The sequence below is a fragment of the Vombatus ursinus genome, unplaced genomic scaffold (genome assembly GCF_900497805.2).
Source record: "Vombatus ursinus unplaced genomic scaffold, bare-nosed wombat genome assembly UNPS02014172.1, whole genome shotgun sequence".
NCBI classification, from domain to species: Eukaryota; Metazoa; Chordata; class Mammalia; order Diprotodontia; family Vombatidae; genus Vombatus; species Vombatus ursinus.
The window spans coordinates 55,865-79,711 of NW_020953950.1; the positions used below are offsets into that span (position 1 = coordinate 55,865).

Here is a 23,847-nt window from a genome sequence, read left to right on the forward strand (position 1 = left end):
GCAGCAGCAGGTGATTGGCACCTGGCTGGAGAGTTTAGGTTTTTCAATAGTAATAGGTGTTTTTCAATAGGAATTGTATACGTAGGGATTCTGACTTGACCCAGAAGCAAAAGATCAAAAGGAGTAAAAAAAATTTTTTTAATCAGTAAAAATCAACAAGTACTGATTAAGCATCTACTATGTATTGGGCACTGGGAATAAAAGAATAAAACAGCCCCTATTCTCAAGAAACTTACATTCAAATGGGGGTGACAACATATTTGAGTACATATAGAATAAACAGAAATAAAGTAAACACAAAAATGCTTATTCAATGTTTTAGAAAATGATACCCCAGAAATGGTTTGAACACAGCAGAATGATGCAGGTCTTTTACTTCCCTTCAGATGGATGTTAAAGCACCGTAGACCAGTGTCATCTTCTCCACTCTACTCCAGCTCAATCTGAGTTCACCATTCACTAAAATCTCTAGGATCTTTTTTGGTTATTGGGTAGCCACAGGTCTCCTTCCCACCCTTACATAGTAGATTTTTTTAGAACCCACCCGTAAAGACCCAACTTTTCTGTCTGGCATTTATAGCCCTTCACAATTTGGCTCCAGTCTATATCATTCTTGACTTATCTGATCTGTTATTTGTTGCATTTCTTGTACTGCCTTTCCAGCCAAACTGGCCCGCTTTTGATGTTTCTCACATAGGCTGCCCATTTCTGCTTGTTTTGTTTTGTTTTTAGGCAACTGGGGTTAAGTGACTTGCCCAGGGTCACACAGCTAGTAAGTGTCAAGGGTTTAGTCTGAGGATGGATTTGAACTTGGGTCCTCCTGACTTCAGGGCTGGTGCTCTATCTACTGCGCCACCTAGCTGCCCCTGGCTGCCCATTTCTTAAGTCTTCGAATTGATGTCCTCCATGCCTGGAAAACTGTCCCTCTTCATTTCTAGCTCTTGGGATCCCTAGATCCATTCAAAACTTAGCTCAGGTGCCATTTTCTTACATTAGGAACTTCCTGAATCCGATTTTTTTTTAGCACTTAGCCCACTGGGTGGCATATACCATGCACTTGATAAGTATTTATTGACTGACTTAATGACATTACTTTGCATAATCTCCACAGTTCTATCAGCAGATTGTAAGCGTCTTGAGGGCAGGGACTGATTTTTGTCAGTTTCCTCAGTGCCTAGTACAATGTCTGGCACAGTCGGCCCTTTCTGAATTTGTAATTTGTATACTTTTTGAATTTAATTAAATTGGCAATTGTCTCTGGTTATAAGCTGGAAGGATGAAAGGAAGAGGAGAAGAGGTGGACATATTTGGGATACGCCTCCAAAACTTCTCTGCACCCCTCCAGCCTGGGATCGGGCCAGGTGTCATGGCAGCGCCCAGAGGCGGTCTCCACGTGACTCCCTGGCCCTCTTTCCCCGAAATTCCCCAGGGTTCCCGAGGGTCGAGGTTGGGACACGGCGCATGCGCCCTATCTGCTTGCCGGCCGGCCGGAACGACCGTGGCGCATGCGCCGCAAGCGGCGGCCGTGGGAAACACTGCGAGGTCGGTTCCGCCCGGCTCCAACATGGCGGCGCCCTTTGTCTGCTCTGAGGTGCCGTCCCCAGCCTTCGTCCGGCAGTGATGCGCCTCCCTCTGCGGCGGGGTCCGGGACATGGCAGGTGAGGGGCATGGAGCCTAGGGAGGGAAGACAACGGTGCCTGTTGGTAGGGGCCTGAGAAGTCGGCGGGGGAGGGGCAGGAAGGGGGAGCAGTAGTGTGTAGGGGAAGGGGGGACTCCCCCCTCCCCCGAAGCGGGAGGGGGGAGGGGCAGTTTCCCGAGGGGAGGGGGCGGACTGGAGGAGAGTGTTCGGAGGGGGCGGGGGAGGTGGGGAGTGGAGTGGAGCGTTCCGAGGGGGCGGGGGAGGAAGGGAGGAAGCGCGCGTGCGCGCGTGGCGCGCCCGGCGGGGGGCTGCGCGGGATGGGGATGAGAAGGCCTCGGTCTGCGCTGTCTGGGGCTGGAGAGCCGCCCTATGTATGGGCCGCCTGCTGGGAAAGGGACGAGCCTGCCGGGAGCGCCCTTCTCGGCCCGCCGCCTTCCCCCACGGCCCTCCACGTGAGAGGAGCCGAGTTGTCTGACCCCTCCTCGCCCTCGGCGCTGGAGCAGAGGGCAGCCCCAGTGATGACCCCGCCGTCACCCTGGACGGGGGTCAGGTCCGGCTCTCTTCGTCCGGCCCTTCTGGCCGACTGAACGCCTCCTGGGCGCCTGCGGGGGAGGGGAGCAGTCCTGACCCGGAACCTACGGGCCATGTGACCTTGGGCAAATCACCGAACTTCGGTGCCCTCCCCTCCCCCCGGGCACCAGGGAAACTTACCAGAGTGTGAGTTACCGCGGATCTGTGGAGGCAGGGCCTGGCATACCGTAGGCGTCTAATAAATGCTAGCTCCCTACCGCTGTCTCCTAGAACTCGAGCTCCGTGAGGGCAGGCGAGGTGTTTTTGCCTTTATATCCCAGCACTGGCACTTAGTAGGTGCTTAATAAATGCTCATTATTTTCTTGCTGTCTCTTAGAACTGAGTCTCCATGAGGGCTGGGGCTCTGTTTTTACCTTTTTTTGTATCCCCACTGCTTAACAAATGCTAATAGACTGACTGCAGAGACGAAATCAGCCGCGGGGACAAAAAAAAAAACCGTGATGATCGTAGGGCTAGTGCTCTGGATGTAGATGAAAACAAAACCTGAGAGCCCTTACCCCAAGGATCTTTTTCATTCATTCCATCAAGCATTTTATATAGAAAATTTCAATAGGTCCTAGTCGTAGGAACACCAAAGTAGGTTAGTACATGGAGAGGTGCAAAGAGTGCTGAGAGAGATTGAAGAGCTGGCATCTGAGTTGGACATTTAAAGGACTGGTAAGAATTTGGTAGGTGAAAAGGAGGAGAGAAGAAATTCCAAGCCGAGCAGCCAGTGCCGAGAGCCACAGAGCTGCTTGTGTGCAGAGCATTCTATTTTGACCAGAACAAAGTGTGCATAGGGTAAAATAATACGAGATATGTCATACTTTTGCATGGTTTCCCTCCTCGACTTTTCTTAGAGCACCTTGCTTGGATTTCTCCTTTGCCCTCCATCACATTTTATCTTGAATTATACATATCAGTCAGCAAACATTTATTAAGTGCTTACTGTGTTCCAGGTATCATGCCAAGGACCCAGGAAGTCCATTTGGGAGGTGGCTGTGAGCATCTTCCATGCTCTTAGTTGAGAGAAAAGGAGATTGTGGTTATATGTGGTTAAGAAATTGAGGAGGGGACCCACAAAGATGAGTTCCTCTAGTCTCCCTTACATATTCTCCAATTTACATTAGTTAGAAATATCCCCCAGTGGTGATGATGATTGGGATATGGCGATAATGGGACTGCTGAAAGGGAAGACCCAAGAAAGGTGTACAAAAGGAAACACATTTTAAATGATCTTGTAAAAGTGAGCAAAATGACTTGATTTTAAAGAAGGCTGAAGTCAGCTGGGTGATTCAGTGGATAGAGTGCTGGGCTTAGAGTCAGAAACAGAAGTTGAAATATGACCTCAGACACTTACTAGCTGTGTGATCCCAAGCAAGTCACATCACCTGTTTGCCTCAGTTTATTCAACTGTAAAATGGGAATAATAATGGTACCTATCTCCCAGGTTTATTGTAAAATTAAATAAGGTAGTAATTGTAAAGCATTTAGCACAGTGCTTGGCAGTAGTAAATGCTGTATAAATGTTAGCTATTATTAACTGTTATCATACTCCAGTTTTCTAAGCTTTTTGAAAATAGAAAGGAAAGACTTTCAAATGATCCACCTAATGCGCCCTTCATTAGAAGACTGAACTTGTCTTCTTGGCTAGGATTAGCTGGGCCCCTTGCTCTTACAACAGAGAACATACCAGAGCCTCTTTCTAATGAACATTCTTGCTCTTCTGGGTCAGGGTGGAGCTCTGTGAGTTCTGAACCATTTGCAGGAAATCAGCCAAATGTATCATTCAAACCCTACTGTGCTCACTGGGCTGTCACCCAGTCTCTACTGCTCTTTCTGTATTGGAATTCTGCAAGAGGTGGCCCTAGTCTGTAGAGCACAAACACGCTTCCCATGTGGTTTTGTGTGGCAGGGTGACATTTTGCTGTGTCATGTGCATCTCACAATAGGGCGGGGACCCCAACCTTAGAGAAAAACAAAAAACAAAGAATTCTCCAGGGACTATTGTTCTGTGTATGACACCATCACAGAGGCTGCTTCCTTTCATGGCTTAAAGCAGGACAACTGTTTTAAATGTGACTGTGATAGGATGAGGGTCAGAGATGATGGTGTGGTTGTTCTTTCCATTTGTTATAGTCACTGTGTATATTGTTTTTCTTGGCTCTGATTACTTTATTCTGCATCACTTCATGTAAGACCTTGCTTCTCTGTATCTTTATCACATTAATCATTTCTTCTTGTTAAGTCATTTCAGTTATGTCTGACTCTTTGTGAGCCCATTTGGGGTTTTCTTGACAAAGATACTGGAGTAGTTTGCCATTTCCTTCTCCAACTTATTTTACAGATGAGGAAACTGAGGCAAACAGGGTTAAGTGACTTGCCCAAGATCACACAGCTACTAAGTGTCTGAAACCAGATTTGAACTCAAGAGGAGTCGTGCGGACTCCAGACCCAGCACTCTATCCATGGTGCCACCTAGCTGCCCCCAAGGAAGTATTTGTAATAGTCCATTATGCACCGCAGTATTCTATTACATTCATTTACCACAATTTGTTTATCCATTCACCAATCAATGGGCATCTATTTTATTTCCAATTCTTGGCTATCATAAAAAGTGCAGTTATAAATATTTTGGGGTGTTTAGGAACTTTCTTATCATTAATAGCTTCCCTGTGGATATAAACCCAGTAAGGCAATCTCTGGGTCAGAGAGTATGAATCAAATAAAATAACATGTGTGAGGTGGACCATACTGCCATACTGGGAATCATGGGGTTAGGATTCTAGTTCTAGTGATGTCATTAAGTAGTTCTGTGATCTTGGCCTAGTTACTTGGCCTCTGGGCCTCAGTTTTCTCATCTGTGAAATGAATTCTTGATCTCTTAGATACCTCCCTCCCCTTAGGATTTTAGACCCTTTTCCTCCTATTTCTCTTCCCTCTCTAAGGAATCTAAGAAATACTTTCACAGCAGATGAGTGGCATGTCTTGAATCCAGGAGCTTCTTCCTCTGTTGTGGCAAGGAAGGGGTTTGTGGGGATTGAGTATGGTAGATGCCTTCTGTGATGTCAACCCTCAAAAGCATTCTTAACTCAAGAGCCTACTTTTTGGAACTTTTCTCAGCTGATCTCTTCTTTCCCCTTGAAGATAAGGATTCCTGACTGTCTGTCTTCCTGTTTTAATCCCAGAACCTAAAGGCAGTTTAGACCTTAGCAGAGGAAGTACCCTCAAGTCCAGGTGGAAGCTTATCAGCAAGGCTGCACACTTCCTCTGGGCCCCTCTGTCCAATCCATAATTTGCTGTCTTTTACCAGACCTGAAAATATCTTTACAGAGCTCCAGGGTATCTTTGTTACATTTGAAAATATCCAACAAGAATATTTTGACTGCATCTTCAGATCTCACATTCTTCCCCCCACCCCCTTTCCCCTCAAGCCCATGAACCACCTTCTATTTTTCTGGTCAGGAGATTTCACCCCATGGATGGTGTTGGGGTTGGGCAGCTGATCAGCGGAAAATATGGGGGCACTCTGCTGGTGTTGGATACGGGGCCCAGGTGCACTGACCAGACCAGGTGCCAGGCTGTGGCTGCAGGAGAGAAGGCGGTAACTTGGAGCAAGTGAAAGTCACCCTTTGAGTGGATACATAGCCTTTTTTTCCCTTCATAGTGGTGATGGATGTAGCTACAGCCAGGGAAAGTTGTAGGGGCTGGATAAGAAGTCTTAGCCACTGGAAGTGTTAAGTAGGAACATTAATTTCTATGTCATTGAAGACATTAAAAAAAACAACTGGGTTTTACCACATGGGAAAGGATTCTCACCCCAAATCCGTAAATGAAATACACTTAACCATGCCTGAGAGGTTATATTAATTTTGTTCAAATCAATGAGTCATCTCAGAAAGTAAAGAGGTTCTTCATCAAACTTTTTCTTTGTGAGAGTTCTTTTGCCCAGAAACTTCTCTGTTCAGGGGCTTACAGTTTATGTGGCCAGTAAAGTCAGTGTATCAGTTTGTCAGCATATTAAACAATGCGTTTTGTCAGACCCTTTTGCCCTTATGCATCAAAGGATTGGGAAATAAGGCATCTTTTGTATCAGATGCATGGCATAATGGAACTCAGAAGACCTGGGTTCAGATCTTGCTTTAGTTGCTTTATCTGTAAAATAGGCACCATAATACTTATACTACTTACCTCAGAGTTTTTGTAAAGAATTTGCTTTGAAATTAAAAAGCCCTATATTAATGTGAGCTCTCAGCATTATGTTTGCAGGGAAAAGGAGTTTTGTCCCACTAGATGTTTTTGCAGATTTTGACACCGACTTGTTTGTTAACATGGAGTTAGTGATAAGATGTTGAAGCTCAGAGAGGTTGGTTGTCTTAAGGCTGTGTAGTCATTAAGTAATGATTCAAACCCAGGTCTTAGGAATCCAGAGCCAGGGATTTTTTTCAAATATCCTCAGGTTGCCTTTAGATGTAATCAGTCTGCATCCAGAGAATCTGAAAACCAGTTTCAAAAACAGGTGTGAAAATGTGAAAATGGGATCAGCGCTGTCAGTAGGGGAACTAAATCTGATGGAAAGTTATAGCGAGTGAAGGAGGTCAGCAAAATGGCTGTTACTCTGCCTGCAGAAAAGTGAGATGTCTGGAAAACTGACACTTTGCTTTTTGTTTCCTGATTGACATTCAGCATTCATCTGGGAAAGTTGGGGAGTTGGAGAGGGGGGACTTATGGAATGAGAATGTAGTCTTGTGACCATACCCCCAGTGTGTGAGATCGGACAGAACCGTTAGGCTTCTGGCTGATTCCCATCCACAGACATAATTACTTGTAGCTAGAAATATGAATTCTTCCATGAAGTCAGCCTTGAAACTATTTCCCCCATTTGGCTTTGTAGAGATTCAGTCTATAGTCTTCTGTCAGAGTATAGCAGAGAGAGTGCAGGACCTGGCCTTGGAATCCCAGCTCTGGTGCTTCTAGTTGCATGACATTATGCAAGTCTTTTAAGCTCTCTGAGCCTTGATTTTCTCATCTGTAAGAGGAGAATGATAATGCCCTAAACCTTCCTTACCTCCTGACTTCCTTAGCCTGACTCCTCAACCTCTCTCTCACTGGAGCAGAATGAGCCCATTATTGGATAGTTCACTTGAAGGAGCGTTGTGATTGACTGTTTTGTTAGGAGAGGTGGCATTTTCTAAAATGACTTATATAAAAACAAAAGGCATTAAATGAACTCGTTTTTAAGGGGGAGGGGGACACAAATCCCCACCACCTAATGGTATGAATGAGTTACCTGATTAGATCATTTACAGTGGCATTGTTTTTTTCAGCATACTGCTTTTGAGATCACTTTTCTAAGTCAAACTTGAAAAGCCATTTGAATCACTCCCAAAAAGTGCAGCAAAGCCAATGTTATGAGGAGTACGCAGAGAACATACCAGAACTGATCTTTTGGTTAAGATAGGGTCCACTTACTTCAGAATAATTATACCTACTCACTCCTATATCTAAGTGTTTTAAGGCTTAGAAAGCACTTTTCACTCCTTTAAGGAAGGTAAGGTAAGTATTAGTCACTGATCAAGTCAATAAATATTTATTAAACACCGACTATGTGCCAGGCCTTGTGCTAAGCACTGGGGTTACAAAAAGAGACAAAACAAATTCCCATATTAGCCATGTCCCCCCAAAAAACAAACAGACATTACTCTGAGCCCGTCACCTCTCTGTCAAGGGGTGAGCAGCATGTTTCATCATGAGTCATCTGTAATTGTGATTGGTAATTGCATTGATTGATATTCCCAAGTGTTCAGAGATGTTCAAGCTCTGGGTTTTTTTTTGTTTGTTTGTTTTGTTTTGGTTTTTTTTTAGGCAATTGGGGTTAAGTGATTTGCCCAGGGTCACACAGCTAGTAAGTGTCAAGTGGTTGATCTGGGGTCGGATTTGAACTCAGGTCCTCTTGACTTCAGGGCCGGTGCTCTATCCACTGCGCCACCTAGCTGCCGCCATGCTTTGTTTTTGATATGTTTAGTTTGAGATGTCTGTGGGGCATCCTGTTCTAAACTTCCAGTGATTAATTATGACGAGACTAGAACTTGGAAGAGAAGCCATGGGCTAGATGTATAGGTCTGTATAATGTTGATAATTAAACCAGTAGGATCTGATGAAGTCACCAAGTAAGATGGTTTAATGAGAAAAGGGTCCAGCACTGCATAGTAGGTCCTTGACAAGGATGAAAATCTAGCAAAGGAGACTGAGAAGGGGACAGGCAAGAGGAGAACCGAGAGAGAAAATGTAGTGTCACGAAAACCCAAAGAGGAAAGCAGTGAGCAGTAGTAAGTGATTCAGAAAGGTCCAGAAGGATGAGGACTGAGAAGAGGCCACCAGGTGAAGCAATTAAGAGATGATTGGTAACTTTGGAGAGAGCAGTCTCCACTGAATAATGATGCCAGATTTCAAAAAGTTTAGAAGAAAAAAATGAGAAAAACAGAAAGTAGGTGCAAGGAGTTTGTCTAAAATTTTCTTATGATTGTTTGGGTTCTTCCAACTCATTATTCCTTATGTGCAAAACTATTCTGTTACAAACATGTATTCATGCTTGTTTTGTGCATTCCTCAGTCAGTAGACATTTGAGATGCTCCGTGAGATTGTGAGCTCCTTGAGGGAAGAGACTGTCTTTGCCTTTCTTTGTCTCCCCAGGGCTCAGCCCAGTGCCAGCATGTAGTAGGTGCTTCATAAATGCTTGTTGACTGACTACTTTTAAGAAAATAGTTGAAAAGTTCAGTTTTTGCTATAACTTTTCATCTGGGCTTGGCCTTGGGTTTTCAGATTTCCTGTCTTGCTTGTTAAATCTTGCCTTATCTAGGTTAGCAAATCTTTCATTCAATTCTTAGCTTGTTGGAGGAGGAGGTGGAAGTCATTACTGGATAGCACCCTTACCTTAGTCCTCGTCTGTACCTGAATCAGAATCCCTGAGACAGCATTATGGGGAAAAGTGTCACTAAACACAATATGCTGAGGGGTGACCTCCTCTTTATTTATATTACTTCCATACCTCATGCATCAATGCCTTCATTAGTGTGGATTCTACCCCCACTGACAGTGCAACTCTTCTCTGGAAGTTTAGTTTCTGAGAATTGCTGGGGTGGGGGTGGGGGTGGGGCAGAAATTCACCTAGCAGACAGCCTGGGTTGATATTTTAATGGCCAGCATAGATCATTGGACCTGTGCTTAATGCTTTCCCAACTTAATGGCATTGCACTCCACTGGAAAAGCCCCTGAGAGCTTAGAGTTGGTGCCCCCCATTGTAAGGTAAACTATACTGCATCCTATAATGTCAGTGGATACAGCTTCCTCTTCAACTCATAACCACCCCCAGAAGTACATACTCTTTCTTTACAACTGAGAACCTGTTACTCACTGAGTATCTACACTTATCTGCCTTTAATTGTAAGTTCCAGTTAGATGTTCACCTGCCTATATTTTTTCCTGCTCAGATTCTTCCAACAAAAAACACTCTGTACAGTTAATTCTTCAAATAATTTAGCTATTGTTAGGAAGCATTAACAGCTATACTTTGGAGACCTTCATGCAATGAAAAGTGACAGTTTGGCAAGCTTCCTCTACTTACTTATTATATGCTAATGAGATTTAGAAATAGAAAAGGCCTTAAAGATTAGTAGTCCAGTTCCATCATTCTACAGATAGCATCCAGCATGGGGGCCCAGAGAAGTTAAATGTCTTGTTAAAAATCACCCAGGTCAGGAGTAGCAAGGCTGGGATTCAAACTCGGGTGATAGGATCATAGTTTTAGAGCTGGAAGGGAACTTGGAGGTTATCTAGTCCAACCCATTCGTTTTCTTTTTAAAATTTAAAAAAAAAAATTTTCAATCAGCACAAATCTGCCTTTTTTCCTTCCCTACCCCCATTAACAAAAGAAAAAGCCCTGTTACAAACATGCATAGTTAAGCAAAACACATTTTTGCATTGACCAAGAAATATATACGTGTATGTATACATGTATGTGTATATTCTGCACTCTTAAATCATTCACTTCAATCAGGAGGTGGGAAGGATGTTTTACCATGAGTCCTCTGGAAACATGGTTGGTCATTCTGATCAGAGTTCTTAAGTCTTTCACTGTATAAATTGTTCTGGTTCTGTTCACTCTTCATCAGTTCATACAATTCTTCCCAGATTTCTTTGAAATCATTTCCTTCATCCTTTCTTTTTTTTAAATTAATTTATTTTTAGTTTTCAGCATTCACTTCCATAAGCTTTTTGAGTTTTAAATTTTCTCCCCCTTCCTCCTATTCCCCTTCCCCAAGATGACGTGCAATCTGATATAGGTTCTACATATACATTCATATCAAACATATTTTTACATTGGTTGTGTTGTAAAGAAGAATTACAACCAATGAGAGGAACCACAAGAAGGAAGAAACAAAAAAAAACAGAGAGAGAGAGCCATTAGTATGCTTCGGTCTGCATTCAGACTCCATAGTTCTTTCTTTAAATGTGGACAGCATTTTCCATCATGAGTCTTTTGGAGTTGTCTTAGATCCTTTAATCGCTGAGAAGAGCTAAGTCTATTAAAGTTAGTCATTGCACAGAATGGCTGTTAACTATGTATAATGTTCTCCTGGTTCTGCTCACTGCACTCAGCATCAGTTCATAGGAGTCTTTCCAGGTTTTTCTGAAGTCTGATTGCTCATCATTTCTTATAACACAATAGTATTCCATTACATTCATATACCACAATTTGTTCAGCCATTCCCCAATTGATGGGCATCCCCTCAATTTCCAGTTCTTTGCCACCACAGAAAGAGCTGCCTTTGGGATATAGACCTAGAAGTGGTATTGCTGGCTGAAGGAGTATGCCCAGTTTTATAGCCTTTTGGGCATAGTTCCAGATCACTCTCCAGAATGGTTGGATCAGTTTGCAACTCCACCAAAGAGGGTATTAGTATTCCAATCTTCCCACATATTCTCCAGCATTTATTATTTTCCTGTTTTGTCATGTTAGCCAAAGATAGGTGTCTTGATTTGCATTTCTCTAATCAATAGTGATTTAGAGCATTTTTATATGACTATAGATAGCTTTAATTTCTTCTTCTGAAAACTGCCTGTTCATATCCTTTGACCATTTATCAATTGGGGAGTGACCCTTCATCCTTTCTTATGACACAATATTGTATCATGTTTATATGTACCATAACTTGTTCAGCCACTCTCCAGTAGATGGAAACCCCCTCAGATTCCCATTCTCTGCCACCTCATTAAGAGCAGTAAACGTTTTTGAGTATCCTTAGAGTTTGTTTTGATTAGGACTAATCCCCTACCTATTCTGCTCTTCCTCTAATTCCCCCTTCTCTTTCCCTGTGGTGTGAAATGTATTTCTTTTCTCAATTGTGTTTATGTATATTCTTCCCTCCTTTGACCAGTTCAGATGATTGAGGTTTAAGTGGCAGCCTTTCTCCCCTCAACCCTTTCTTGTTGTATATACTTATATTTGTGCACCCTGATTATATGAGATAATATTCCCTAACCTCCCTTTCCCCTTCTCCTCTCTTTCCATTCTTCTTTTAATATCATCAAGATGTAACAGTATTGGGCTTTTTGGTCTGATTAGACTCCTTGTATGACCCTTGATGATGATAGGGCCCATAGTGCACACCTGTGTTATCTCCTTATGTTAAGATGTAAGCAGTTTATCCTCATTTAGTCCCTTATGATTGTTCATTCGTGTTTACCCTTCTATATTTCTCCTAATTTCTATGTTTGAACTTCAGAATTTCTACGAAGCTCTGATACTTTCATCAGAAACGCTTGGAGGGCTTCTGTTTCATCAAAAGGCTATATTTTGACCTGTGTGATTATACTCAGTTTTGCTGGGAAAATTATTTTTGACTGGAAACATGTATCTTTTGCCTTCTAGAATGGCTTTCCACTCTTTCATAGTAGTGGGTGCTAAATCGTGTGTGATTCTGACTGCAGTTCCTCAGTACTTGAATTCTTTGTTTCTTGATGCTTGCAATATTTTTTCTATGACCTGGAAGCTCTGGCTGTCATATTCCTGGAGATTTTCGTTTTGGGACTTCTTTAAGGAGGTGACTGGTAGATTTTCTGTTTCCACTTTGTCCTCTGGTTCTAAGACACTTAAGTAGTTTTCTTTTAAGCTTCTCGAAATAATGATGTCTGGGCTTTTTTTGTTCTTTTGGTCATGAGTTCAGATAGTCCAGCGATTCTTAAGTTTTATTCTCTTTGGTCCATTTTCCAGGTCAACCATTTTTGTTATGAGATGCCTTACATTTTCTTCTATTTTTTTTACTCTCTTAGCTTTGTTTTAATATTTTTTGTTGTCACGCGGAGTCATTAGTGTCCCTTTGGTCCAGTCTCATTTTTAGGGAGTTTGTTGCTCAGGTAAGGTTTTGTACCAAGCTATTAATTCCCTTTCCAATGCTTTTTTGCACAACTCTCATTTCTCTTCCAGTTTTTTTTTCCTCTTGTGCTCCCATTTGATTTATAAAAACACTTTTTAACTCTTATTTCATCTCCTCCAGGAATTCCAGTTGAATTTGTGCCAGCAGTGTGGTTTTCTTTGAAGCTTTGCTTAGAGATACTTTGGAGTCATTCTTCTGGGTTTATGTCTTGAGCATCCCTGTCACCATAATAGCTTCTTGTGGTAGGCTTCTTTTTTTGTTTGCTAATTTTTCCAGCTGATGTCTTGTCTTTGAACTTTGTGTTAGAGCCAGGCTCTGCACACTTGGAGGGAAGGCCAGAGATGCTCCTCCTGCTGCTTCCTTGGGGTTATTGAGTGTTGTGTTATTTCAGGGTCTTGGGGAGCTGCAAGCTCTCAGTACTTCCAGAGTCGTCTAATCACTGCCCCCCTGGTCTGAGCCCTGAAGGTTCCTGACCTGGCTTTGGGTCTGAGCTACTGATTTATCAGTCAGCTAGGAAGTCTGCTGGTTCCGAGTGGCAAAGCTGCAGAATTCTCTGTGGTCTGGGATTCCTGCTCTGGTTATTCCTGTGTAGGCTTCAGACTGGGCTAGATGTTGGAACTTAGAACCTGCTCTGCTCCTGGGATCTGAGCCACACGATTGCTGCTTCCTTCTCCATATACAGCCCAAGGCCTAGGATTGTCCCCTGTGGCGGTGCTGTTACCTTGGCACACATATTCTCTCCTCTCTGCACTGGTTCTGTGACCTGGAACTGAGTTGTGGGCAACAAAGCTTGCTGATGGCCAAGATCTGAATCTGGGGACTTCCTCTTGCCCTGGTGCCCAGCCTCTCCCTGGCACTGGAGTGCTCTCTGCAGTCTCCATCTCCCTGTGCCAACCTGTGCTGGGAGAATGACTCTCTGTGGTTTTCCCCTTGTATTTTTCCATCATACTTCAGTCTGACACATTTTCTAGCTCTGTCTGGAGGGGTTTTTTTTTTCTGTTTTTTTTTTTTATTATTGTTGTTGTTGTTTTTGGAGGGGGGCAGGGGTTGGGAGGGAGCCTGCTGTACTTCTTTCCACTACTTTGCCATTGTGGCTCTGCCTCCAACCCATTCATTTTACAGATGAGGAAGCTGAAGTCCAGAGAGGTGAAATGGGTTGCCTAAGGTTACAGGGATGGTCAGTGGAAGAGGTGAGATTTGCACCCAGATCTTTTAAATCTAGCTCTAGTATTTTTCCTAGTATATCACACTGGAAGCCATCCTTTCCTCGGAAGGTGAAGTCACATGCCCGCTGACCCAGTGCCTAATTCCTTCATATACTCGTGTTGCTGATTTTCAACAGAGCAAGAACCATTTCACCACATCCCCACTGCTGTTGCTGTCATATAAACCACACATACACGGCTAGCCTTTGCCTGTGTTTAATCAGCACTCTCCCAGTTTTTTTGGATCCTCTTTACAGTGGGACGCCGTCAAATATTTTCCAACCTTGGCTTCAGATGTTGGAGAAATACCCTTTATGCGGGTGAATCTGAGACAGCTTCCACTTTGACCTCTGGCCCACTAGCCTGTGTCTAGCCCAGCTGGGATACTCCCTTTTTTCCCCAGAGTGCAATACTAGACCAAGAATGGGTTTCTAAAATCATTTTTATTTAGACATAGTGTAAAATAAGATATTTATTTAGATAAGATAAAATTAAAGAAAACAAAGTGAAAGATAATTCAAATGACAGACTTGTACAGTGATAGAAACACAGGAATTATATCCCCAAATATCCCTTATCATGCCATTAATAGTTGCCATGAGTTTCTGGGATAAAGAGACAGGAGCATAGTGCGGTGAAAAGAATGCTGGATTTGGAAGTTGAGGGCCTCAGTTCCAATCCTGGCTCTGCCACTTACTACCTGTGTGACTTTGGACAAGTTGATTATCATTTCTTTGTCTGTAGGATGAAGTATTTGGACTAGGTCATCTCCAAGGTCCCTTCCAGCACTAGATCTTTGATCTAATATCCTCCTCTCCCAGCCTAGCCATTCACTGTGCTAGCCATGTGGTCCTGCTGCCTAACTTGAGGAGAAAACCCAGCCTCTTCCCAGGCATGCCAAGCCCCAACCCTGGCTCTGCTTTTGAAGCTAGCACCTTCCTCATTCCTCCATTCAGCTTACGAGGTAGTACTTACTTCCTCCATCATTTCCCCATGTTTTGCATGCTTCACCCAGATTGACTGTGTATTAGCTCTTACCTCCTGTCCTCTGCCCCACTTAGTCAGAGGCTTACAGTAGTGGATTTGTTTTATCAGACTGTTGACTTCTTTGATGTAAAGAGCCTTCTTTGCTATAGTCTTAGGAGAGTGCCTAGGATTACTGAGAAGCTAATTGGCCTGTCCAGACCCACAGTTTGTGTGTTTCAGAGGTTGTACTTGAGCCTGCGTCTTCCAACTCCACAGACATGAGGCCATCATGCTTTTGTACAAGAGTGTGATGGACAGTCATGGGAATAATTCTTACCTAAGGAAGGGTCATTGTATAATCTTGGACAAGTAAGTCAGTTTCTTCATCTCTTTTTTCCCCTAAAGAAAGACTAGACCTGGTCAATCAGTAAGCATTTATTAAGTACCTATTATGTGCCAGGTACTATACTAAATCCTGGGGTTACAAGTTAAACCCTGGAAATACAAAGATAGGCCTTTCAGATCTAAATCTCTTGATTTGTTGATCTTCACATCAAGTAGCAGTTTTAGATTCCAAACTGTACCAGACTCCAGGGACGTTGAACCAGTTTTGCTGCTAGTCATTTGTCTGTAGAGAGTACCCATCTATTTTAGATGGGTGCCGGGCAATAAAGATGGCTAATTTTGTTTAATTCGATTCCTGGTGCATACCTTGCAGGGAGAATAGGTTGGCTGTAAAATTTGTTTGAACTGGCAGAAATATCCATTCTTGGAAGACTGAACCAGTCTCTACCACCCATCCTTCTGTTCAGGAACATGGTATTTTAAATATTACTCTGCACAGTAACCTCCTGTATTTCTATGAAGCACCAGGGTCCTTTAGCAAGTGAAAGACAGGTGGTAATTTGACTTGCCTTCCTCTTCCAAAAAGACCCAGTGGAAATGGAGTGGATGTATTCGTGTCCAGGGTTTGAAGCTGGGTGCAAAACATTTTTTGCAGGCAAGTAATATTGTCTGTGGAAAGTGTTTCTTTCCTCTTTGGCACTCTGGTGACATTTCCCCTAATGGGCTCCCCCTTGTGTCATTTTTGAGAATCCTGCTTGCATTTTTAATGCTTGCTAATAATCTAGGTAATATTTCATTTCTGAAAGTAGTCATTCTGTCTATAAAATGGAAAAGCACAGTACGAAGCCACTTAGTGCTGTGGGTGGGTACTCTAGCTTTCACCTGGGAACAGCCATCAGCACTTAATAGAGCAATTGTTCAATATAAAGTGCCTCCCTGACAGAGGAAATCATTCTTTGTGCCTCTTGCCTAGTCCCATCTTCCTTCCACCCTCTTTTCTCTAGCTCTGCTGGCTTTTGAATTATTCTAGGTTCCTTTTCCCCATTTAGAAGAGATGGAAACATTGGTTGTGATGACAACATCTTGGCTTTGTCAAATCAGTTTCTTCCTTGACTGTACCAAGATGCATAGATTAGTAAGGATCTGTAGGGAAAAAATGGAGGTAAGTCTTATATCAGAGATCTCATGTGATGTGTGTATGTATATATATACACACATATATATATATATCTATATTTGTGATATATATATATATATATTTGAATTCCTCACCAATCTTTATTTCTTTGATGATGAGAAGACAGAATTTATAGCTCCAGGTGGGTACATTCTTGGTTGTGGGTTTTTTTTTTTGTTTTGTTTTGTTGTTTTGTTTTGTTTTGTTTAGAGTATTTAAAGCCCAAAGTGCTAAAGATCTTTCGGAGAAATCTTTTTTTTTTTCCCCTTAAAGAAGATATTGGCAGTTGTATTGAAACTCAAAGGCCACAGTGAATGTGAAATGTGTTTTGTTAGTGCAGCAACTCTTGTGTTCTTCCTCCAGAGATTTCTGGCTGCCTGCAGTCACGTGCAAGGATCAGAATTGTTCTACTTAGCCCAAAGGGGAAAAACTATGACCAATGGATACAAATTGAAGAAAGTAGCTTTTGGTTTTACATAAAGCAAAACATTTTTTTGCCTTTATTTTCCTTTTTATTAGTCAATAAGCATTTGTTAAGTGCCTACTTTTTGCCAAACCCTGTGCTAAGTGCTGAAGATAAAAAGAAAAGGATAAGACAATCCCTGCCCTCAAGGAGCTCACAATGTAATGGGGGGGGGGGCAACTATCTATAAAAAGGAGCTGAAAAAGAGCAGGGGGAGAAGAGTATCCAGCTTCGGGGCATGGTGAAGTGCTGCAGCCTTGGTGGGAAATGATCAGAGGAGGTGTGAGTTACGGGATTGATTTCATCTTGCTGGAAGATGAATTTGTGGAGATCGTGAAGTCTAAGAGAACAGCTAACTAGTGAGAAGTGATGAGCTGAATGCCTGGACCCTTCATTTAAGGAGAATCTGGAAGGAGGTCCAATGTCCACCTTCCACCTTCTCCTTTCAGAGGGTGAGAGGGGCCTCAGGGACAGGGGGTACTGAGGAGGTGTGAGTTTCAGAGTTGATTTAATCTTGCAAAATGATGATTATTATGAATTTGACAAACATCAATAGACAAAAACATTTTCCTGTACAGAAAAAAAAAAGAAAAAGAGGGAAGCATATGAAGCAGTAAGTCACTTTTTTTTTTTATTTTTCAGATTTAACCTGGTTAAGTTACCTGGCTTTTCTATGCCCTTTCTGAATTTCTGTTTGGTTTTTAAATGATTCGTCATCTTCTTTTAGCACTGTAGCACACACCTTCTCTCCATTACTCTCCTCTACCAAAAAAAAAATCCTCTTTTGTAAAAAACACTATAATCTCATAGAACAAGTCCACATATTGGCTGTTTCTGTCCTTATTAATGTTTTTCCTCAGTTATATGTAAAAATAATTTTAACATTCTTTTTAAAAAAATTTGAGTTCCAAATTCTCTCTCTCCCTGCCCCCCTTCTTGAGAAGGCAAGCAATTTGTTATAGATTATACATGTGCAGTCATGCAAAACGTAATTCCATATTAGACATGTTGCAAAAGAAAACAAAAAAAAGAAAAATAAAGGTAAAAAAATATTCTTTGCTTTGCATTCAGACTCCATCAGTTCATCTTAAGTTCTTCAGAATTGTCTTGGATTGTTGTATTGCTGAGAATAGCTAAGTCATTTACAGTTGGTCACTGTACAATATTGCTGTTACTGTGTACACTGTTCTCCTGGTTCTGCTAACTTCATTTTGCATCAGTTCACGTAAATCTTCCCAGGTTTTTTGAAACTGTCCTGCTAGTCATTTTTTGTAGCACAGTAGTATTCCATCACACTCACATACCAAAACTTGTTCAGCCATTCCCCAGTTGATAGACATTCCTTCAATTTCTAATGCTTTGCCACCCCAAAAAGAGCTGCTATAAATGTTTTTACACACTTAGATCCTTTTCCTTTTTTCTTTTAAATCTTTTTGGAACCCAGACCTAGTAGTGCTATTGCTGGATCAAAGGGTATGCACAGTTTCATAGCTCTCCAGAATGGTTGGATCAGGCCACAACTCCACCAACAGTGCTTAGTGTCCCAGTTTTTTCACATCCCCTCCAACATTTGTCATTTTCTTTTTCTGTCATGTTAGCCAGTCTGATAGGTGTGAAGTGGTACCTCAGAATTGGTTTAATTTGCATTTCTCTAATCAAATAGTAATTTAGATTATTTTTTCATGTGATTATAGATAGCTTTAGTTTCTTATGAAAACTCTCTGTTCATATCCTTTGACCATTTATTAATTGGGGAAAATAATTAATATATTAATATATTATATATTATAATATATTAATTGGGAAAATTTCACTTGCTTTGAGAGTATTTGAGAGATGAGGCCTTTATCTGAGAAACTTGCTGTAAAATATTTTCCCTGCTTTTTTTTTTTTTTGCTTTCCTTCTAATCTTAGCTGCATTGGATTTTTGTTTTTGGTTTGTTTTGTTTGGTTTTTTTTCTTGTTCAAAACCTTTTTAATTTAATGTAATCAAAATTATATATTTTATATCCTGTAATGCTTTCTATTTTATTTTGTCATAAGTTCTTCCCTTATCCATAAATCTGGCAGGCAGAATTGCCCATGGTCCCCTGATTTGCTTGTAATCACCCTTTATGTTTAAATCATGTACCCATTTTTACCTTATCTTGGTGTGAGATGGTACCTAGTTTCTGCCAAAATACTTTCCATTTTTCCCAGCAATTTTTATCAAAAAGTGGGTTCTTGTCCCAAAAGTTTGGATTTGGGGGTTGATATTATCAAATACTAGATTACTATGGTCAATTACTACTGTGTATTATGTACCTAATCTATTCCACTGACCCACCATTCTATTTTCAGCCAGTACCACATTGTTTTGATGATTACTACTTTGTAATACAGTTTGAGATCTGGTACTACTAGGCCACCTTCCTTCACATTTTTTTCATTGATTCCCTTGATATTCTTGACCTTTTGTTCTTCCAGATTAATTTTGTTATTATTTTTTCTAGCTTTATAAAATAATTTTTGGTAGTATGGTATGATGCTGAATAAGTAAATTCATTTAGGTAGAATTGTCATTTTTATTATATTGGTTCAGCCTACCGATGAGCAATTAATATTTCTCTAGTTGTTTAGATCTGACTTTATTTGTGTGAAGTATTTGTAATTGTGTTCATATACTTCCTAGGTTTGTCTTGGTAGGTAGACTCCCAAGTGTTTTATATTGTCTGCAGTTATTTTAGATGGAATTTCTCTTTCTATCTCTTGTTGCTGGACTTTGTTGGTAATATATAGAAATGCTGATAATTTACATGGGCTTATTTTACATCCTGCAACTTTGCTCAAATTGTTAATTGTCAGCTAGCTCTTTAATTGATTCTCTAAGTATATCATTATATCATCTGCACAGAGTGATAATTTTGTTTCCTCATTGCCCATTCTGATTCCTTCCATCTCTTTTTCTTCTTTATTGCCTAAGCTAGCATTTCTAGTGCCATATTGAATAATAGTGGTGATAATGGACATCTTTCCTTCACCCCGGAGCTTATTGGGAAGACTTCTAGCTTATTCTCGTTATAGATAATGCTTGCTGATGGTTTTAAATAGATACTACTTATTTTAAGGAAAATTTCATTTATTCCTATACCTTCTAGTGTTTTTAACAGGAATGAGTGTTGTATTTTATCAAAAGTTTTTTCTGCATCTATTGGGACAATTGTATGCTTTTCGTTGTCTTTTGTTATTGATATTGTCGGTTATGCTGATACCAACCCTGCACTTCAAGTATAAATCTCACCTGGTTGGTGTATGACCTTTGTGATACATTGCTATAATCTCCTTGCTAGTATTTTATTTATAATTTTTGCGTCAATATTCATTAAAGAAATTGGTATATGGTTTTCTTTGTTTTTGTTCTTCCTGGTTTAGGTATCAATACCATATTTGTGTCATAAAAGGAATTTGGTAGAACTCCTTCCTCGCCTGTTTTTCTAAATAGTTTATATAGCATTGGAATTAATCATTCTTTAAATGTTTGGTAGAATTCACATCTGGTCCTAGGATTTTTCTTAGAAAGGCTTGTTCAATTTCTGTTTCTAAGATAGGGTTATTTTAAGCATTCTATTTCCTTTTCTGGCAATCTGGGCAATTTATATTTTTGTAAATATTTTATATATAAATGTTCAACCATTTCACTTAGATTGTTAGATTTAGTGGCATAGAATTGGGCAAAATAGCTCCTAATAATTGCTTTGATTGAGGATAACTTCATTGGTGGTGAATTCACCATTTTCATTTTTGATACTGATAATTTTTTTTTTAATCAAAGTAACCAATGGTTTACTTTTTTTTTTTTTTTTTTTGGTAAAGCCAGATCCTAGTTTTATTTGTTAGTTTAATGGTTTTCATAATTTTAGTTTTACTAATCTCTTCTTTGATTTTGGGGATTATTAATTTGTTCTTTTTCTCATTTGTTCTTTCTCTGTTTTATTGGTGTAAGCATTTAGAGATATAATTTCCCCCTAACTACTGCTTTGACTATATCCCATAAATTTTGGTATGTTGTTGCATTGTTTTCATTCTCTTTAATTAAGTTACTGGTTGTTTCTATAATTTGTTCTTTGACCTGTTCATTCTTTAGGATTAGATTGTTTAGTTTCTAATTACTTTTTAATCTAGTGTTCCAAGGACCTTTGTTGAATGTAATTTTTATTGCATTATGATCCAAAAAGGGTGCATTTAATGTTTCTGCTTTTCTCTATTTATTTGTGAGGTTTTATGCCCTAATACATGGTCAGTTTTTGTGACAGTGACATGTACAGCTAAAAAAAAAGGTATATTCCTTTTTATTTCCATTCAGTTTTCTCTAGAGGTCTACTATATTTAACTTTTCTAAAATTTTATTCATATCATTAACTTCTTTATTTTTTGATTAAATTTATCTAGTTCTGAGAGGGGAAAGTTAGGTCCCTCATTATCTGTTTCCTTCTATAACTCATTTAATTTTTCTTTTAAGAATTTATACCATTTGGTACACATGTTTAGTATTGATATAGTTTCCCTGCTTATCTCTTTTAGTTAGATCTGTTTTTGTTTTATCTTTGTCTCAAATCATGATTGCTACCCCTGCTTTTTTTTTTTAACTTCAGCTGAAGCTTGAGATTCTGCTCCAGTCCCTGATTTTTATTTTGTGTGTGCCTCTCTATGTCAAATGTGTTTCTTGTAAATCCAACATGGTTTTTATTCCATTCTGCCATCCACCTCCATTTTGTGGGTGAGTTTATCCTATTTATATTCACAGTTACGATAAATTACTTTTTATTTTCTTCCATCTTACTTCCCTCCCCATTTATCTTTTTCTCTCTTTCTTTTTAACCTGTCTCTCCTCAAAAGTCTGTTTTGCTTCTGACGACTGCCTCCCTTAATCTTCCTTCCCTTCTGTCAGCCCTACTACCACCTCCTTTTCCTATTCCCTTTACTTCCTATTTCCCTGTAGGGTAAGACAGGTTTCTGTATCCAACTGAGTGTGTATATTATTCCCTCTTTGAGCCAGTTCTGATAAGAATAAGATTCAAGCATTACCCACCACCCCTTATTTTCCCTCTACTGTAAAAGCTCTTCCTTTTGCACTTCTTTTATGTGAGATAATTTTCCCCGTTCTATCTCTCCCTTTCCCTTCTCTCAGTGGATCCCTCTTTCTCACCCCTTAATTTCATTTTTTTAGATAATCATCCCATCATGGTCAACTCACGCCCATGCCGTCTGTCTATGTGTACTGCTTCTGTCTCCCCTCATAGTGATAAAGTTCTTAGGAGTTACAAGTATCATCTTCCATGTAGAAATGTAAACAGTTTAATCTTATTGAATCTCTTATGATTTCTCCTTACCTTTTTATGCTTCTTGAGTCTTGTATTTGAAAGTCAAATTTTCTATGCAGCTCAGGTCTTTCCATCAGGCATGCTGAAAGTCCTCTGTTTCATTGAATATCCATTATTCCCCCTGAAGGATTATACTCAGTTTTGTTGGGTAGGTGATTCTTGATTGTAATCTTAGCTCCTTTGCCCTCCAGAATATCGTGTTCTAAGCCTTCCAGTCCTTTAATGTAGAAGCTGCTAACCCATGTGTTGTACTAACTGTGGCTCCATGGCTGCTTGCAATCTTTTTTCTTTGACGTGGGAGCTCTGGAATTTGGCTCTGGATTTGGGATCTCTTTCAGGGGGTGATTGGTATATTCCTTAAATTTCTATTTTAATCCCTGGTTCTAGGATATCAGGGCAGTTTTCCTTGATATTGTCTTGAAATAAGATGTCTGGGCTCTTTTTTTTTATTATTATGACTTTCAGGTAGTCTGATAATTTTTAAATTAGCCCTTCTTGATTTATTTTCCAGGTTAGTTGTTTTTCCAATGAGATTTCACATATTCTTGTATTTATTTTTTTCTTTTAGTTTTGCTTTATTGTTTCTTAGTGTCTCATTAAGTCATTAGCTTCCATTTGCCTAATTCTAATTTTTAAGGAATTTTCTTTTCAGTTTGAGCTTTTGTACCTCTTTTTCTACTTTGCCAATTCTGTTTTTAAGGTGCTGTTTTCTTCAGTATTTTTTTGTGTGTGTATACCTCTTTTACCAGGGTATTGACTCTCTTTTCATACTTTTCTTGCGTTATTCATTCTCATTTCTTTTCCCAATTTTCCCTTTACCTCTTTATTTGATTTTTAAAGAACTTTTTAAGCTCTTTCAGGAATTCTTTTTGGGCTTTGGTACTTTTTTGTTTTTAAGCCTTTGTGTGTAAATGTTTTGACTTTGTTGTCTTCTAAATTTTAATAACTTTCTATGTTCAAGTTCTTAGCTACCCTGGAGCCTTCCTGTAGAGCCATCATATGTTTGCCTTGAATTCATAGCATTGTTCAAAATGGGACCCTACAGGAAACTAGAAAGCAGTTTGGCAAAAAATAATTTAGACTAATATCTTCACATGGGCTACTTGACTCAAATGTAAGAGACTATTTTATTTTTTAAAATTTAAAAATTTTAAATTGAAAGCAGTATCTTTCATAGTTCTGGCTGAGTGGAGAATCCTTGACCAAAGGCTAGAAGAGATCACAAGAGGTAAACTAGATAATTTATGTTACATGAAATTGAACTGCAGGAACAAAATCAATGCAGCTAGGATAAAAGAAACTTGTTAGGCTGGGAAAAAATCTTCAGATCAGCCATCTTATAGGAAGTTAATTCTCAAAATAGAATAAGAAAATAGAAAGAAGGAAGTTACCTGCTCTTGATGCATTCAGGTCCCCTGGCCCAGATGGACTGTACTCTTAGTTTCTGAAAGAACTGACCAATGTGAAAGCTGAGCCACTGTCAGTGATCTTTGAAAGATCATGTAAAATTGGAGAAGGGTAGACGTCTCAATTTTCAAAAAATGGAACAGAACAGTCTGCAAACTATAGACCATAAGGTTCACTTATATTCCTGGGAAAATTCTAAAATGGATCATTAAAGAGATAGTTGGTGAACATCTAGATAGACAAGTAGGCATTATTGTTCAGTTGTTTTTTAGTCAAGTC

General features: G+C 40.1%; 1 protein-coding gene across 1 annotated transcript in view; it reads left to right on the forward strand.

The window, feature by feature from the left end:
• Positions 1-1,558: 1,558 nt before the first annotated feature.
• ZBTB17 (zinc finger and BTB domain containing 17) overlaps positions 1,559-23,847 on the forward strand; it is a 54,292-nt gene continuing 32,003 nt past the window's right edge. Inside the window, exon 1 of the mRNA XM_027859811.1 lies at positions 1,559-1,658. Within this exon, the coding sequence (XP_027715612.1) occupies positions 1,652-1,658 (7 nt within the window). The 5' untranslated portion in view covers positions 1,559-1,651. The remainder of the gene's footprint in view (positions 1,659-23,847) is intronic.